The sequence below is a fragment of the Oenanthe melanoleuca genome, chromosome 1 (assembly GCF_029582105.1).
Source record: "Oenanthe melanoleuca isolate GR-GAL-2019-014 chromosome 1, OMel1.0, whole genome shotgun sequence".
NCBI classification, from domain to species: Eukaryota; Metazoa; Chordata; class Aves; order Passeriformes; family Muscicapidae; genus Oenanthe; species Oenanthe melanoleuca.
Genome location: NC_079333.1, coordinates 28,301,714 through 28,319,812, shown reverse-complemented (window position 1 = coordinate 28,319,812; position 18,099 = coordinate 28,301,714). Strand labels below are relative to the sequence as shown.

The window sequence follows — 18,099 nt, the reverse complement described above, 5'->3', positions numbered from 1 at the left end:
TAACATCAACACTGCTATGGGGGGGTAGAAAAAGGTTTGAAGTGTGGGAACCTCTTTTTTGACTGGTTATGATGTTATGCTTTCATAATGATGAGTTCTGGAAGAAAGGTTGCAGGAGCAGTAAATAAAATAGTGTGAAAGGGGTGTTCTAAAGCTAATATTTATAGTGCTGCATTGCTTATGATTTTAGTTTTTTATTTTACTGCTTGTGTGAATCCTTGCACTTTAAAATGGAAAGCACTGATGGTGGCTTTCATTTTGTTCTGCCTGCTACTAAGAAATTTTGGTCTGTGTTTAAAAGTAAATTGTAAGAGAGAACACTTTGTTATCTTTTCACTTTCTAACACGTCATAGAGCTTGATAATCTTTATGTTCAAGCATCAGTTAAGTGGCCAGAACTGAGGCACTATGTAGTCTGTGTTACGGTCCTGCTACATAATGTAACTTTTTTTCAGTCTGGATAGAAAATAATTTAACATACCAAGGAAATAATTTTCACTGAAGATTTCCACAAGGCATGTATGTGAGTCCTACTCTTTCAGCACTATGTCATCTTCCATTTAGAAGGGAAGCCTTGTTAACTTATTTCCTACAGTGGTAGTGTTTATTTCTTCTGATTTTCTAAAGAAGAGACTCACTGTTTGGGGATACATTTTCTGCTAGGAAAAACAACAAAACCACAAGTAGCAGCTTGTATCTACACAGGACACCTTTGTGTTCATCAGAACACGTCTGTAAGTCTGCTGTTGGTCACAGGTATGTAGATTGCTTTGTAACAAACTCTTGATTGCAGTTAACAAATGTCATCAATTTCTTAAGTCAGTAGGTGTATGAGAAGAAAAGGACTATTCCCTCTTCTTTTTGTGGTTTTGTCTTGTTTTTTGTTATGAATATTTTAAGTGGAACTTTCAGTTGTTTTTCAGACTTTGCTAAGGATGGTCTTTTCCATCACCTCTGCTATAAATAATAAGCATGTCACTTTTTATGCTGAAGTTTTGTGTGACAACTGTTGTATGTCGTGCTGCACTCAGTAGATGTGCTTCTGCTTGTTCCTTTCTTAAGTTGTGTCTGTTTTCAAGTGAAGATGATTGTACTACTGTATTTATTGCTTTGGGGATGCACAGAAGGTCTCCATTCCTATTCAAGAAAGTGATTTTTCCCGGCCCTCCATTCCTTTAGAATCCAAGACACTGTGTATTGGAGGTCCATGTGAGGAGTAACGTTAGTTTTTAGAAACAGGATGTTTTCAAATTCTTAGACCTGTTGTGTGATACTTTAAATGCATTAGGAAAAAAAAGTATAGAAATAAGGAAACTGTGGAGTAAAAAAGCAATGGCAGTCTTAACTTGCTTTAAAATACTACTAGTTGGACAATTAATTCTAGAGTATAAAAGTTGTTATATATAATGTGTGTATTGAACTTTTTTGTGCATATTTCAACATTCCAGAGCAGTGTCTATGTTTACTGGGGTAATTTGTCTTTAAGGACCTCTGATCTGTCATCTGCTTGACTGAAGTTGAATCAAATGTGGGCTTGCTAGGAGCTAAGGGGACTCTGAGGTTTCTCTTCTCTCCTTAGCTCTGTGTGCTGTAATCCAATTTCCATGGCATGTGCTTTGCAGAAACCCCAGCTCTGCTCTCTCTGTCTCTCTCCATCTCTGTTTTTCCTTGTTAGGGTTATATTCAGCACTGCCTGCCAGCTCGTGACTTCACATCATTGGACATTTATGGATACCTAGACCAGACGGAGAATTTCCTGTTTAAATTGAAATTGTGGCTTGCCCTGCTTTTCTGCATGTTATTAATAAAATATACAATGTTTATCTGTTTCCCAATTAAGTATCTTCTTCCTGATGCTTTCTCACTTCCAGAGAGGTCTTTGTCAAAGCTGTGTTGAAGGAAAGAGCACAACTGTGGTTGGCAGAACATGTGCTTAATAGTTAATTAGCATTTTCCCTTTGTGGGCTAAACTGCTCTAAATTGCATTTTATGGAATGATTCAGTATCATACGAAAGGAAATGGGAAATCTATATGGAACAAAACTTGGACCAAAAAATTAGAGTTCTTTTGAAAGTTATCTATTAAATACTGAAATAGGGATTTTTTTTTTTTAATTTTTTTTTTTACCTTTAGGAATTAATGTCAGATGTTGCAAACACAGATTCTCTCAGGTAGTAACAGTTCTGGAACGTCTAGCAGGGAGAGAAAATGATGTAGGTTTGACTCTGAGACAAAACTGAGCTAATTTGGAATCGGGTATCCTATGAAGGAGCAGGGACTTTACTGAATTGATGTGAACTGTGCTAAGCCTTCAGATGTAAACTGTCTCCTATCCCCACCTCAACAGAGGTTTGTAATCCATCCACCAGAAATGAAACCTTTGGTGATTTCAAAATCTTTTCATAATGGTTTAGGAACTAAATCAGAGTTCAGTCTTAATTTTGAAAGAATATGATGTTTTATTTTTAATACCTTGTGTTGTGGTCTCCATGTGAAATGGAAGTAATGTCTAACAGTCATTTTTAAGTCTTGATTATGAAGTTGTTGTCTGAGAATATCCTATGCTTTTGTAATGCAAACTCTTTAGTAGCAATAATTAATTAATTTGTTTCTTTTGCTTTTGCAGCATCTTTGAGGATGAAAGCATGAAACTGCGACAGCTGAAACTACAGAATCAGGTAAATTATAGTGCTGAAGCTGGTAAATGTGAGTATAGGAAATCAAACAGCCCTCTAGAGACTTGAGAAATGGGGGGTGAAGTGCTAAAAATGGTTGGTCTAATGGACTTTAAAGATTTGAATGGTTTTCATTAGTTCAAGTCAACCTTGCCATGGCTTGTATGCTTGGTGTGTTTGATAAATTTATTTTTCATATGCTTTCTTACTTCATTGAGATTGAGTTGCTAGATAGCAGGAATAAATCAAAATATGGGGAGACTGCAGGGAATTATCCCAAAGGAGGTAGTTCAATGATATATTCTCTTTAACATTGCTGTTGAGAAGGATTTCCAGCCTCTTCTGAACTTTTCTTGTTTCCTGTAGTGAAAAGATTTACATCCAAGCATGGGACAATGATTAGGCTATAGATCTCAGTTGTTTAAGTGCTGTTTGCTAGATGCTTCTATTACCATATTCTTCGAAGCAATGAAGTATCCATCTTTAACATTCTTTCTGTGAAACTTCAAATGCTTATAAATAGAAGATAGGAGATTCTTATGATTCTCTAGTTGGCCATTTAATATGAACCACAGATCACTGTCTTGCACTAAACTCATCTTGTTCAAATTAAAGTGTGCTTTTTAGGAAGGCGCTTTCTCAGCTGAGGATCTTTAAGTCCAGAAACAGCAGTCTTCAGGGAACTCTTGCAGTGGGTAATAATCCTCTTTATCAGAACCTGGTCATTATTTGTAGTCTGAGTTTGCTAGGCCTTGAATTCAGGCACTGAATTTATTACCGACTTTATCTGGGTCTATATAGGCATTTATTTAAAACATTTCAGAGTGAAGAGATAAAGTTTATCTTTAGTTATATTTGTGGAAGATACAGTAGTTCTTTATCTGTAGACTATCAAGTGACACTTGTTTAAAAAGAAACAAACAATTTATTTAAAAATGGAATTAATTCAAATAATCTATAAAAGAGCATTTAGTGTCAAATGCCATTTGGTAAGAAGTTCCAAAACTCATGGTAATAATCACTGTCTTCTAGTGCTAAGTACTGTGATCAGTGTTTGCTTAGTGTCATGGGAATGCATGGCTATTCCTTCAAAATAAAACTGCTGGGCTGGGTGGAATTCCCTTGGAGCAGCTGTCAGTTGCATCATGAAAAGGTCAGTTTAAATAATTTATTCCCTTTCACAGATTTGTTTCCATCTTTCTTGGATTTGGTTGAGATCACAATCATCTGCCAAGGAAAAAAGCTAGGAAATTTAATTAAACATATTTTAAACCCCTGCCCTTTGCAAATGAGGGTTATTGAGAAGCACTAACAGTCTCTAATTTAGGATTTTAGAATTAAGTTTGAATAGTAAAGTCTACTTTTACATGAATGGAAATCTGAAGAAACAAAAGTCAATAGGAGATCATTACCAAATATGATGGACTTGCTGCTGGTTATAGCTGATGCCTTGCTTGATTAATTTGCCATAAACAATTATAGGAATTGGAATTTTAAAAATGTAAAATGTTTTAATCCAGCGGGATCATATATAGAATCTCTGGTCATACAGAGAATCTGGAATAAGCCACAGAAGAGACATGCCTGTCCATTCATCCTTATGATGGGTTTGAAACCCTGTAATTGAAGTAAAAAATTAGTTATAATAGGGCATGACATCAAGTTCCATCTGCAGTCCAGCTCTGCCTGCCAGGATGCTTTTTTTCTCCTGGACTACTGCCTTTTCTTTGAGGCAAGAGCGTGTGGTTGCTCAGGCAGTGCTTATTTCCTCATTAGTAGATTTTTGAGTCTTCTGAGGCGTCTGCAGCTCTGAGTGCAATGCTGCCATCTCCCTGTGCAGGGGGACACAAAGCCTGGCATGTTTCTGAATGCACCTGGTGTGGTGCATTACTCTTGACATGGAGCTTTGCTGATGCCACCATCACTGCCATTGTCACTGCTGCCCCAGTGTAAGCTACAGGGCAGCTGGAAGAGGAGAGGATGACCCTCACTAGGATCCACCCTGCATGGCCTGCTAGGTTAGCACTGTACCATTTAATAAGCAGTACAGGATTGCATCTTCAAGGCTGGAGTGGTTGGAACTTCCCTGTATATCAACTTCCTGCCATCACAGCTGGAGAAAGAGAATACTAAACTGTTGTCTTAATAGTACACTAGGTATTCTCATGTGACTTCTTGAAAGCTCATTTGAACAGGAGTTGGTGTTTGTGATCCTCTAGTCATCCTATATTCTGATGTTATGTTTTTCTGAGGTTCTTCTGGAAGTATTTAATGCACATAGTACGCAAAATCCCAAACAAATAATGGTAATTACTATCTGTTATTTATTTAATGGGTTGTGCGTTCTGGTGTCTTGTTCGTGAACTATCTACATTTTATGTACTAGTAATGTATGAATTTTTACTGTAACAAAGAGCTGGAGGAAAAACCTAATTAGTAGACAAAATGAAACAAAATACCTGTTTCCTTTTTCTACTTCCTTAGGGGAATAGAGCTGAGAGTACATGGTACTGAAGGGCAGGCTGCTCTGCCACCGTATGGAGAGAAAATGAACTACTGTTTGCTCTCCTGACAGTGGGCTTGCACTTATTTTTTCCAACTCAGTGCATAAAGTAGTAAAGAGAAGTCTTTAAAAAAATTAAAGTTACTATCAAGTTTTGTCACTTTGATTGTCCTGTGGTTCTTGCAAGAAAGGAAGATCAGTCATATCTACCAGCAGTAAGCGGTGTTTCAATATAAGCTGATCCTATTGGTTTGGTGAGTCCTAGAAACCCTTTGATGTAACAGTGCATAAGAATAATAATCAAAATTTAGACTGGTGACCAGTGAAATGTTTAAAAAAGCTTATCTAATAGAATAATCCACTAAATAACTCTTGAAATTACTATGTCCCCCTGTTGATACCAAATTCCATTTTGCATTCTAACAGTAGCTGAATATTTTCTTATTTTCTTACTGACTTTAAGTTGTGTCTGTTTTGCTGGTGGTTTTGGGTTTTTTTTTTTCTTGCCTATTTGTCAGATAGAGAAGCCTTGATGACAATTTTTTGCAAATCCTTCTTCTGAGTATAATGTTTTGATTCTTGTTTTTCCTCTCTCCTTTGGAGAATTATAAACTATCATGACGTTTTTTACTTTTCCTCAGCTTTGATTTAGAAAAGGAAAAAACAACACAAACTGATGTAAATTCTTCTGAAAGGTCTGACTAGCTTCCTAGAAAACACATCTGTAATTAGCAATTTCTAAGAATTTTACTTTACTGCTTAGTTTTCTTTTCTTATTCTAGACCAAAGTGATAATTAATCTCTTTGGAAGTCTGTGTAATTTTGGCTCTCCAGGCTAATCCTTGCCAATAATTCTGCTGTAGCAAACACTACCTGTTATTGCAGTCCAGTCTTGATAGGGTAATTCAGACTTTAAATAAAAAAAATAATTTTGTTTCAAGGTGTTTGATTTTGTTTTGTTTGTTTGTTTCTTGAGGGTTTGTATGTTTGGTTTTGTTTGGATTTTGAATGGTTGGATTTTGGATTTTTTTTTTTTTTTTTTTTTTTTTTTAAAGATAAGTGAAAAAAACCAGGCAGAATAAAGAATCAGGGGCTGAGTTGTGTGGGGAATTCCTCAGAGAGAGGTTGCCTGAGGAACTAATCTCACTTGAGATAAAAAGACTAATAGGAGAGGAAAAAACGAACAAGAGGAAAGGAGTAACAGGAGGGGAAAGGGCTCAAAAAATGTCTGTCTCAAGTGGATTGAATTGTTGGTACTGATTAGTTGTTTATCTGGTGGCTGCATTGAGAGTGAAAATAATTTGATAGGGAAATGGTTTCTGTCATAAAAATCAATTTTCAGGGGTGTTTAGGTACCTAAGAGACAGCCACGGATAAACTGCGTCTACTGTAAGGAGTTTACACGTTGTTTGCATAACAGCACAGAATATTAGAATATGACTTTTCCTTCTTCATGCATAACCTTTGTTTTTAATGGCTAAGCATGTCTGTCTTTAAAATGGCACCATGTCCTTTTTTGACTTGATTTCAGTCTAGAAGTTGTTTCTCTTCTTGCTGAGTAGGAAATCTTAAGTATCAAATGTGTATATATCTTAGAGAATAATGTTTAATTTTTAGCAGTTGGACTTACCAGTCTTTCCTTTCAGTCCTGAATTATATGGAAAAATTTTGCAAGGTAGATCAAATTTCCTTTTAGTGGATCATTCCTATTTTAATTACTGTTATTTATTTACTTGTCTCCCCACTTTGTCTTATCTCTCAGCATTGGTTTCTGGGAACTATTTGCTCTAAGTTCTCTCTATAAGGTAATAGATTTGAGATAAAAACCTTTTCCTTTGCAAGTCTTGACTGTTTAATACTGGATTATGGATGACTGCTGAATTTGTCTATTTGTGTTAAGGATTGCTGTAGTTGAGGCTGGGTGACAGGATTTAACTGGTAGTCTCAAGACAGGTCAGAAAATAAGCATGTGTCCATGTCAACCTTTCATGGAGAATCAAAGTCAGTATCTCACCCCAAAACCATGGTGATATCGGTGTGCAGATTTTTCTAAGAGCTTGCAAGAATATTTCAGGTTTATTTGAGATTCTGATCAGGGACGTGTCATTGCCAGTGGCTGAGGCATGGATTCTGCCTCTCTAGATGTGGTTACTCATGTCTGTTTCCTGCTTTTCTTTATTCCACAGAGAGCACTTCTAGAGAAGAAGCAGAGGAAGAAACGTCTCGATCCATTGATGGTACAGCCAAATCCTGAGGCCAAGCAGCGCAGGTCTAAGCCCAAAGGGTGTGAGGAGCAGACTCCTTTGGTAGAAACTCCTACTCCTGTCCACAGTGATGTTGTTTTACATGGTAAATAATCCACCTAATTGCAATGGGGTTCCTTAGAATCCTGGTGCATGCATTATGTCACAGATGGGTGCTTACATTGCTGTGGTAGGGGTCAAGTGATAAGATTGTTTACATACTTTCCTATATACAAAAGTTGAATTGTTGTACAGTATGGTTGAGCAATACTAAACCATGAAGACAAACAAAAACCTCACCTTGATTTTTGTGACAGCTGTAAATCTTCATGTGCCCTTGAATATTCTCTCCCTTGGGTTAGGCTAGAAGAACTGTACAAATGGGCTTGCAACTTCTGTAAATGTAGGGACGTAGAAATCCAAAGTAAAAAAATCTTCTAAGCAGTAGTGACTGCTTGTATGGTGTTTCCTTATAGTGTCATGGCACGCTCCACCTCAAGATTGTATGTGACTGAATGATAAAGTGGAGAAAGCAAACAGAAAGTGCCAACACTGTTAGGCTCTTGGTGGCTTTTACTTCATCTGTTGTTTTCTGTGGACTTCATTGAGAAAACTGAAATGTGACAGGTTATAGTGGTCCACAAAGTCACAAGCATGAAGTGCTATCACGGCCAAGGCAATAACTTAGTGGCCTCAAAACATTGCAGTAAAATAGTGACCATTATTTTAGGACTGGAAAGAAATGCAGTAGTGAGAGCCTTAAGACTCCCATGTCACAAAGAGATAAAAAGAGCAGCAATGAAATCCTTACATTCTAGAGGAAGTGTCACAAAGTTGTTTATGAGAGCCAGGATCCTATCAGCCCATCAACAAAGTAATGGGAAACATTCTAAAGCTTTGAGATGTGTGCTATTGCAGGGTGTTCTAATATAAGCATTGTATTGATAGCAAATTAATATGCACAGTAGAATTTTAAACCTCCAAATAAGGGACGTTACCTGGTTTGAAGATCAGATAGTTGGAACTATGTTATCCCTTCTCTCTTGAATATTTTTCTTGTTCTCCAGATGCCTTTCAGGATCATAGGGTAGGAAGGAAAGTGGTGATGTTTATGGTAGCATTTATGTATTTAAAATCAGGTGTAAGAAAGCTTCTGTTAAAAGACACAAGTCAAGAAGAGAATTAAGAAATAAGATGGGTATAAATTTTAAGGTAGGAATTTTCAGTAAGACTGAAATGAAAACTTAACTGCTCATTCACTGCCTTTCATAGTTCTGAGGCCTCCTCAGTGCAAACAAATCCTGTTAAGAAGTGATAACAGCATGTTGGAAATAAATGCCTAGATAAAGCAGTAAAGTTTTATGAAGGAAAACAGTGGGGAAACAAGAAATCCAAAGCTGGAACTACACTTACATATTGTGTGCTACATATTAGGTGTTATGCCAGATCCTGACATCAAGATGCCTCCACCAATTGGGAAGTGTAGTGCACAGCTCTGTTGTATGGTTTAAACATGGAAATTTCATCCTAACAAAAAGATAGTGTTTTTTTCTGTCTATGGCTGTAGATGCTTTTATCAAATTGATTTATGTGTTCACTATAGAGTACTCACTGGCACAGGAGCAAAGAAACAACGTGAAGGAAAAGAAAATAAGGGAGATGTCTGTAAATAAATTGAAAACTATCAATGTGCATGACAAATACAACTTGTTTTAATTTCTTAAGCCCTTGTAAAAAGGTAGATAAAATCACTATAATTAAATAGGGAGAAACTGATAACTGATATGTTTGTAGTAATAGGCAGTCTGTACAGAGTCAGGTCCAAGCCTTCTGAAAAAAATTGAACAAGTATATTTCAATACTTTAAGGAGATGCTAGGGGAGGGGAAGATGAGCCACCATCCTGGGATGGCCATAAAAAAATTAGACTTTGGATTTCTGTTTCATTTTGGCCTGCAGGCATTGATGGACCAGCTGCTTTCCTGAAATCAGAAGTGCAGGATTTGGGGACCAAGCTCCAAACTCTGTCTGTTGGATCTGCCAAACCAGAAGACAGTGCAGATAAGGAAAATGATGGAGAGGCTGTGACAGACACAGCAAGCAAGCCAGATTTGCAAGAAATATTACAGAAACGAGGTAAGAGTTCATAATGGGTAAATGTCTTTTTTGGTGCTCTTCTACTTTTATAACTTTATTTCAGTTGCATTAAAAATGAGGAACCATGAAACAAATGTCTGTAGGATATCACTTCTAAAAGAGCTACTAGATTCTACAGCATGTGGAAATGCAGTCCTGCAGTTCCTTTTCCTGATATTATTTGTATCATACTAGTTACATTTTAAGGGTTTCTCAATGTGCTGTATAATTTCTGGTCTTTCCAAGGAAATTGCTGACAAAATGCTATACCACATTTTGCTAACTTTTGGGGTGTTTTTATTCCAGATATGTTATGTCTTGTTAAGATGCTTGAATACTTCCACAACAACAGGACCCTTCATTAAATGCCATGATTTAACTCTTTAGGAGACTAACAGGAAAGGTGTTTTTTTCTGAGTCAGAGGCTGTTACAGTCAGTGGTTTTAGAGTTATATATTCAATAATTATATCCCATTGAGTAATTTCCTAGTGGAGTGTCAAGATCTGTCTGCCAAGTATCTTAAGTCGCTGCCAGTACTACAGGAAACCTTTTTTGTTGCATGCAGCCTAAGTACTTTGCAGTAAAATAATGCTTTAGTGTTTAATTTAGTATACAGCTTGTTTTTATTTTACAGAGCTTATCTCCCAGAATGTTTCCAGTACACTGCATGTATTGAGGTACTATCACATTCAGAAGAATTCTCATCCAGTTGTCAGATGGCACAGCTGCTTACCTACAGATAGCAACATTACACAAGATTTAGAAAAGGAAAGAGGAGAGAATATCCAGTAACTTCAGGGGAAATTAGTGGAGGTAGACTATAAACAGTGAATTTTGAAATTGGCTGGAGTACCAGGGTCAACGCCTTTCCTCTTCCAAGTGTCCTTTGGGAAGTTTACTGACAGGTTGTTAAGACTGGATTTTTCTGTTTTATCTGAGACTTCCAGCAGTGCCCCTTCTCTGCAGTGCCATGAAAGAGCCATTGTTAAAATATGTTCTCAGAAAATAATGCAGTTAAGCAGGCTGTGTTCACTGTCTGTAATGCTTTAGATACATTTCCTTTCTACAGCCAGATTAAAGAAAAGAATCACAGAACAAAACCTTGGATACAGAGAATCAGTTTGATTGGAAAAGACCTTTGAGATCACTGGGTCCAACCTATGACCTAACCCCACCTTGTCACCTAGATGATGTCACTAAGTGCCACATCCAGTCTTTCCTTAAACACCTCTAGGGACAGTGACTCCACCACCTTCCTGGGTAGCCCATTTCAACTCCCAGTCATCCTTTCTGTGAAGAACTTTTATTGACCAATTGATGATGTAGTTCCAAGTGAAAGGACACACCAAATAGTGATGTGTACAGAACCTCTTTATAAATGTCTTTATGCAGTTATTTTAGTTATATACCCACAGTCATCTCTACATGACTGTGCTCAGGTTAAGATTAAATAAGTCCTGAAACTTCTCAGTCTGTGCTTCAGTTTCAGAAATCAAATCATTATTAGTATTTATGGACCTGAGTTTTTTGGTACTGATGTAAGAACAGGAGAGGCTCTTACTAAAAAATTGACATACACTGTTTCAGTGTGTGTAGGACTGAGGGAAAATGGTAAAGGATGTAAACTGTACAGAGCCAAATTTATGGGATAGGTGTCAGCATATTGATCTGGATTTCCTCTTATTGTTGTTCTTAAGACATGAAGGACATTTTGCATGAAAATATGCAAAATTAATTAAATGGCAATATAAACAAAGCAATATGTTATGTCATGGAATATCAAGTAAGTTCCACATTAATAAAGGCCTGACACCTGCTTAATCATCTGCACAGTGACTGCTGCAAAATATCAGAAGGAATTTGAATTACAAGCTCAGGAAGAGATAGAGCACATGAAGAAAATTAGGAGTTGAAACACAAATTAAGAATCAGCAATTGAAAAAACAGAAATTAAGAGTGTGAATAGGTATTCAAGAATCTTATATTAATTAGTGATTCCATGACCCTTCTTTCAGAGATTACATGTTTAATTGTGTATTCTGACAGGAATTTCAGGCAGTTTGAATTTTGATGAGGAGGACACTGAAGAGGAAGAAGCTAGTAAGAGACCAGTATCTCATTCTCCATGCCCTGAATCTGAGAGACCTAGTTCTGCATCCAGTGAGAAGTCTTTTGCAGTAAGTGTCAGAAATCCATTTCTGATAAGTAGTGGGCACATGCCTGATTTTAGTGCTAACCCCTGGAGTACTGGGTTAAAATACAGTAGCTGCAAGTACAGTAGCCAGCAATATTATTCCCTGAAAGCAAAGGAAGGTCAAGATTGCCAGGTTATCTGACTGAAGTGACACAGAGTTAAACATAAAGACTTAGCAATGATAAAAGGAACAATTGTGGGTGGAGGATCCCAGGGAGCCTAATCTGTGAATATGGGAACACAGTGAGTCAACACTATTACCCTTATAGGGGACAGACTGGGCCATTGTCTCTGCAAAATTCACCAAAATGACTCTGAGAAGCTCTGAAACACTATGCAAACATAGGAGGGATTTCTTCCTGAAGGTTTGTAGCATTTACTGCAGGGTGCAAAGGGAAACAGAATTTTGGAATGGAACAGAGAATGCTGGGATTGGGTAAATATCATATGGGATGTTTGGGAGAAGGAACTTACGAGGAAAAAGAAGGGTATATCAGGGTGGATCAGGAAGTAATAAGCATGGGAAGGCCATGATTAAAGGGGGTAAAAGGCATCAGATATATGTAAATAATGGCAAAACAGTATGATTGTCTCCCCAAGCCTTGTGCCTTGATTACTTCAGCATGTCCCACTCTCTTCTGAAACTCCACTTCTATTTCTCATGTGAATGTGTTGGTGTGTATGAGATACACACGTATGTTGACAAATTAGGTGCTGGACAAGCCAGTGAATTGGAAGAGACCAGCATCAGGAAGATACAGAGTCTGAGCTATCTCTGACCAGATAAAGACCATGAGGTTTGAGCATGGATGCAGGACACCCTTAAAGGCCCATGCTGTGGGAGACCCAGCTGAGTGTATTTGTGAGCTGACTGTGTGTATGTTGCCCTGCACTAGTAGGGGAGTAGTGCAAGATGTCTGGGCATCAGCTTCTTGGGAGACTGGGCTGTGGGCGCAAAGTGCTGGAGATAGAGGGTGGTGGATGCTGGAGGTGGGGAAGGGGTGAGACCCTCTAGTAAATTTCAAATCTATGTATGTGTGTCTGTGCTATTCACTCAGGTTTCCTACTGTCTGTAGCTGGGAATGGGAATAAACCTGCAACTTCATCTTGAAGGCCCAGTCAAAGAGGAATCTCTTGGGTGCTATAATTCACAGGATTCAGCAATCTCTAAGAAAAAATTACTTTAATGACCTGTACCAGATTTCCATTAGAATTCCAATTCTTTTGATTACTCTGTGCATCCTGACTATATACATTGTTCTAAGGCTCTTCCAACATTTAGTTGATATAGTTCCACAAGCACTTACTCCATTTCTGCTTCTGTTCTGAACCAACACAATCTCAGCACTCATTTCAGTCACAAAATCCCAGCCTGTCTTACTGCAGCATCCATCAGTCTTGCTTTATTATACTTTATTTTCCACAGCGCTTGAAGTTCTAAAAGCAAAGAGTTCTTTGCTTAGAATATTTATAGCATCTCATACTATCTCCCCCTTCTAGCAAATCACTCATGGAGACCTAGTCTTTCCTCAGAGTAAAACCTTCAGCTGCTTTCCTCTGAAGAAACACAGTTGGTATCTTGTTTAACCTTCCTTTCCCTAGTATCTTCTGGGGATATGATATCTTATGTTTCAACAAATCACTATTTTCTTGTGGAATACCAGAGTCTCTGGTCTGATATTAATTTGCTAATATGATGCCTCTTCCCATAGGAAACAGGTGCTTCCTGCAGTCCATCCCCTCAGGCAGATGCACAGCTGGGAGAAGTAGACAACTTGGAGGATTTTGCATTGCGCCCTGCACCCCGTGGAATTAGTGTCAAGTGTCGAATCACTAGAGATAAAAAGGGAATGGACCGGGGGCTCTTCCCTACCTACTACATGCATCTGGAAAGGGATGATAACAAAAAGGTATTGGAAACAGCACACATTATCTTGGCTATCCTACTCCTATCACAGAATATTTTTGGTGCAAGGGAGAGCTTTTGGTAAGAAAGCAGTAGCTGAGGAGAGCCATCACACAGATGAGAACAGCTTATATTTGGCTGAGATACTAAGGAGGGAATTAGCATGTAATTAGGATTGTAATGTTGTTTAAAAGCCATAATACAGTGAAAGATGAAATTGAGAAAGTATAAAAATGTTAAGTGTTAAATAAGAGCAGGAAGACTGAGTTGCTCCAGAAGAAAAGGAGAAAAGACTAGAAAGGACAATTGCACCGTTGCATTAAATCTAGACTGCCAAGTAAGCAGGGATAGGATTCCAGGCTGGGCACTTCGGAAGAGAACAAAATTGTGGAGACAGTAATATTAGTGCAGAACAAAAAAAGAAATGCATGTGGGAAATGGGGAGATAACAGTTTGGATAGCAATGCCTCTGCATTCTTACAAAGCACCAGTCTTGATCAAAGTTTTGTTTTTCCAGACATTCCTTCTTGCGGGGAGAAAAAGAAAGAAGAGCAAAACATCCAATTACCTCATATCAGTTGACCCAACTGATTTATCTCGGAAAGGGGAAAGTTTCATTGGAAAACTCAGGTGAGAACCACACATGAAAACTATAGACAGTTGAGACAGGATTTTAACTTTGAGTTGTGGTTATGACTGGCAATCTGCTTATAAATTCAAAGAGAATGAACTTGCATTGTTTTGCTCAATGAAATCTGTATTCACTTGGGTTGGCAGCCTTCTTTAGCATTACCATTCACTGAGGCAACTCAGGAAAGAAATTGTCTAGATGCTTTTCCAGGATAGATTACAGGATCACATGGGCATGTCATGGAAGCTCCTCGCTGAGCTGGCAGCAGGAAGATTCAGATGGCAGGAGATGTGTGTTTTTGCTGTGCTGTACAAATACTTTCAGCAGATGACAAAACTTTCTACTGATGCCTCTCTGCGTTTTTCCATAACCTGACATTAGGTCAAACCTCATGGGAACCAAATTTACAGTCTACGATCATGGTGTTAACCCAGTCAAGGCACAAAGTCTAGTGGAAAAGGCTCATACAAGACAGGAGCTCGCAGCTATTTGTTATGTAAGTACTGCCTCTCCCTTTTTGCCCCTTTCTTTGTGCTTGGTTACCAAGGAAACACAGCTTGCAAAATGGTGCTGCTGCCAGCCTCCTCCACTTTGGAACCAAGTGACCAGTTGCAACCAGATACAACAAGAAGCAGAGGCCTCACAGATAAATTCTTACAAGTTTAATGAAAAAAAAGAAGATAAATCAATGTCAGGAGTGGGAGAAACACCCAAGCTAACATCCTTATGACCTTCTTATCTGGCCTATTCAGTGTGTGGCCAGTCAGCACATACTTTACATGGAGCCAGCCACAGCATGAACTGCCTCTGGCCCAGCTGGTGTCTAGTAGACCTAGACCCTGAGAAGAAACTGGGAGTACCCTGTGAAGCAGAATTAGTTTTTCCAGAACCAAAGGCATTTTGAGGGATAGGAGGGTGTGCTGGTATTATTTCAGCACCAACTTTTTGGTGGTAAGGACATGGTTCTAGGGTAAATTGTGTTTCGCTAGCTCTGTCTTAGAGATGTTCTTCTGCTCTTGTGAATCACCTCAGTATAGGACTCAGAGTAAGGAGGCACTTGTGTACACTACAGAATTGCATGAGAGTTCTCATGTCATGTTGTTTCATATTCCAGTCCTAAAGTTTTGAGTAAAATTTGAGGTTCTCTGCAAAACAATTGCTGTCAAGTGGAAGGATTTTTATTTTTCTCACAGAAGCTTAAAGATGCATTAGCCTACCAGAGGAGCATCTTCATATTTTGCTTTTGCTCTTCATTTTACTGGCACTTAAGAAATGGGAAAAAAGTTATAATTCCAGTATTAGCCTGTTCACAGAAGTATCACTAGATATTTTCCTTATATATATTATTCTTCAGGTTCCTACCTAGTAGGACACAGCAAGGTTTTAGAATGAGCACAGACAGTTAATATAGTCAGCTTTTCAGAATTCTCAACTTTTATCTACAAGGAGTTTAAATATGAGTAAAATCAGTACCCTCATTCTTATACATGCCCCTAGATTTCTTGAAGTGAAGTAATAGAGGCTGCAGCTCCAAAGACCTTTGTCTGTGTCTGCAAAGTGGATTAATGTGTTAGCAGAAACTATCACTTCTGTCAATCAATTCAATACTTCTAAAAGATTCTGACTTTTAATTGGTCTTTGAGAATTTTAAAGATTATCACTGACATTGTTACAGAACACTTTAAATGGACCCTTGGATTTTGTCTGATACTGTTAAATGAATGGTTTGAGAATACCAGGACATTTTTTCTTTGCTTTTTGTGCTCAATCCACTTGGAGTAGTCTCCTTCAGTACTCTGGAAAAATCTGCTTAAGATTGAAGCTTGGATAGTTGCTGAATACTTCCCTTCCTGGGTCTGTTCTTAAACATTTATAAAACAGTATGATTTGAGAGAAAATTGTAGGTGTGTTCTTAAATACAAATAAAAGCACCTGAAGAAAAATGTCATTCATTGTTCAGAAACATTTTAGACTAACTGGTATTATACAGACAACACAGAGTCATTTTATCACAGTGCCTTTTATGATACTTAAGGCTTGTTCACTAGCAAGATTTCAACACATTACTGCCTGAGGTGAAAAAACTTTTGCCTGAAAATTGCACTTGTTTAGTTTTGTTTTAAATGTTTCAGTCGGCTAAGAAATGCTCTCCAAATTAGTTAATACCATGCATATCTCCTAACACTGTTCTCTGAATGAGAAAGGGAAAGAAAGCAGTTCTCTGTGATTAAAAACAGTTGCACTTAGATAACTGCTGCTACAGTTGTAGCCAGCAAAATTCTAATAACTAGTACAAATGGTGATAGAAGTTCAGTTTTGCTGTCTTTCCTTCTCTGAGGTGAAGTATGTCATTTACTGAAAATAACAGCTTTCCTTGCCTTTCAGGAAACAAATATCTTAGGATTTAAGGGCCCCAGAAAAATGTCTGTGATCATTCCGGGAATGAACATGAATCATAAGCGAATTCCAATCCGTCCACGAAATGTGAGTTATGAGGTTTGGTCATGTTTCAGATTGAAGGAAGAGGTTAAAACTTCCCTATAGAGGCCTGGGTGTTATTGACAATCAGGTTTTTAGGAACCAGGGATTTAGCAAGTGTCCTGGAGAGTAAATATAATGTCACCTAAAAGTGTGATTAATTTCTTCTTGCCTTCTACCTAATCTGTAGCTTTCTGAATAGTGTCTGTATCCTTACGGGTCCTTTGGTCAGCCTAAATATGATTTCCTTATCTCTACATTGTTGCTGTTGCACCTACAAGCTGCCCTCATGGTGGGACCCTGTTGTGCTGAGGGCTGGATGAACACAGGACACACTTGCTTCTTCCAGGAGCTTACATTCTTAGCCAGAAAAAGAGGATTCTTGAAGGAGAAGGAGGGATGAGGAGAAGGACAGAGTTTTGTTGTGTCTATTTAGTGAGGATTTCTCACAGATATGAGAAGCATTATAGCTAAAAGCTTACAGAACAGTATCTGAAAGTATGGTAAGGTGTGTGATGAAAATTGTTGGATTCCCTTAACATGAGTTTTATGTTTGGTGACAGAACACCAAAAGGCAGAAAGAAGAGGTACCAACTGAAATGCATGGTCAATGTTTTAAGCTAGAAAATGGTATTTGCAGCCATGTTGTGAGTAGATATGAGTATGACAAGAGTGTATTTCCTGGAGTCAGAGAAAAAAAATCTTCAGGAACGGAAATTGAGAGTGATGAGAGCCCAGAAAAGAGATTTATTTCCTGTGAATGGTCAAAAAAATTGTATTTGGAATGGTCATTTAGTCACTGTCTTTCTGTTGGTGTTGCCATCTCTCCCATTAGTACAGTAAAGGTTCCATGACCCTGCCTTTTTCTCCCCTAAATGTAAATGCACTTAATTGGTGCCAGTTCTCAGGGGTTTGTTTTGCATCTTTAAAAAGTAAATGGAGATAAAATTGAAAAGTAACTAAACCGAACAGGAAGTTTTATTTAGGTTATCTTCAAAAATCTGCTATGGTATCTTTGTACTATGATCAGTATCATACTATGTATGATACTGAAGCACATACTATACTGTATCAGCCAGACCTCCACAACAGGTTGCTTTCTGAGCATTTTTTCCTATTAGTGGCTTAAGCTTAGACTCTTTTTCTTCAGCGTTTTAGCATATATAGTTTGGATTTTATTTGTGGCAGAACTTTTAAAATTAAATCATATGTCATATTTCACTGCAACCTGAATCTCCTTGTAATTGTTTGTCAAATTTAATGCGCTGTTTTACTTCATCATTGTATCTATCTCTTGGTTTTATTTTTCTCTGGTTTTCTTACTGTGCATCA

General features: G+C 37.9%; 1 protein-coding gene across 2 annotated transcripts in view; it reads left to right on the top strand.

Moving 5' to 3' along the window:
• TULP3 (TUB like protein 3) overlaps nt 1-18,099 on the top strand; it is a 31,978-nt gene that overhangs the window by 10,798 nt on the left and 3,081 nt on the right. For both annotated transcript variants that reach the window (XM_056497681.1, XM_056497690.1), the window contains exons 2-9: nt 2,628-2,679; nt 7,366-7,528; nt 9,381-9,557; nt 11,605-11,735; nt 13,465-13,662; nt 14,176-14,288; nt 14,671-14,785; nt 16,675-16,773. In XM_056497681.1, the coding sequence (XP_056353656.1) occupies nt 2,628-2,679; nt 7,366-7,528; nt 9,381-9,557; nt 11,605-11,735; nt 13,465-13,662; nt 14,176-14,288; nt 14,671-14,785; nt 16,675-16,773 (1,048 nt within the window). The remainder of the gene's footprint in view (nt 1-2,627; nt 2,680-7,365; nt 7,529-9,380; nt 9,558-11,604; nt 11,736-13,464; nt 13,663-14,175; nt 14,289-14,670; nt 14,786-16,674; nt 16,774-18,099) is intronic.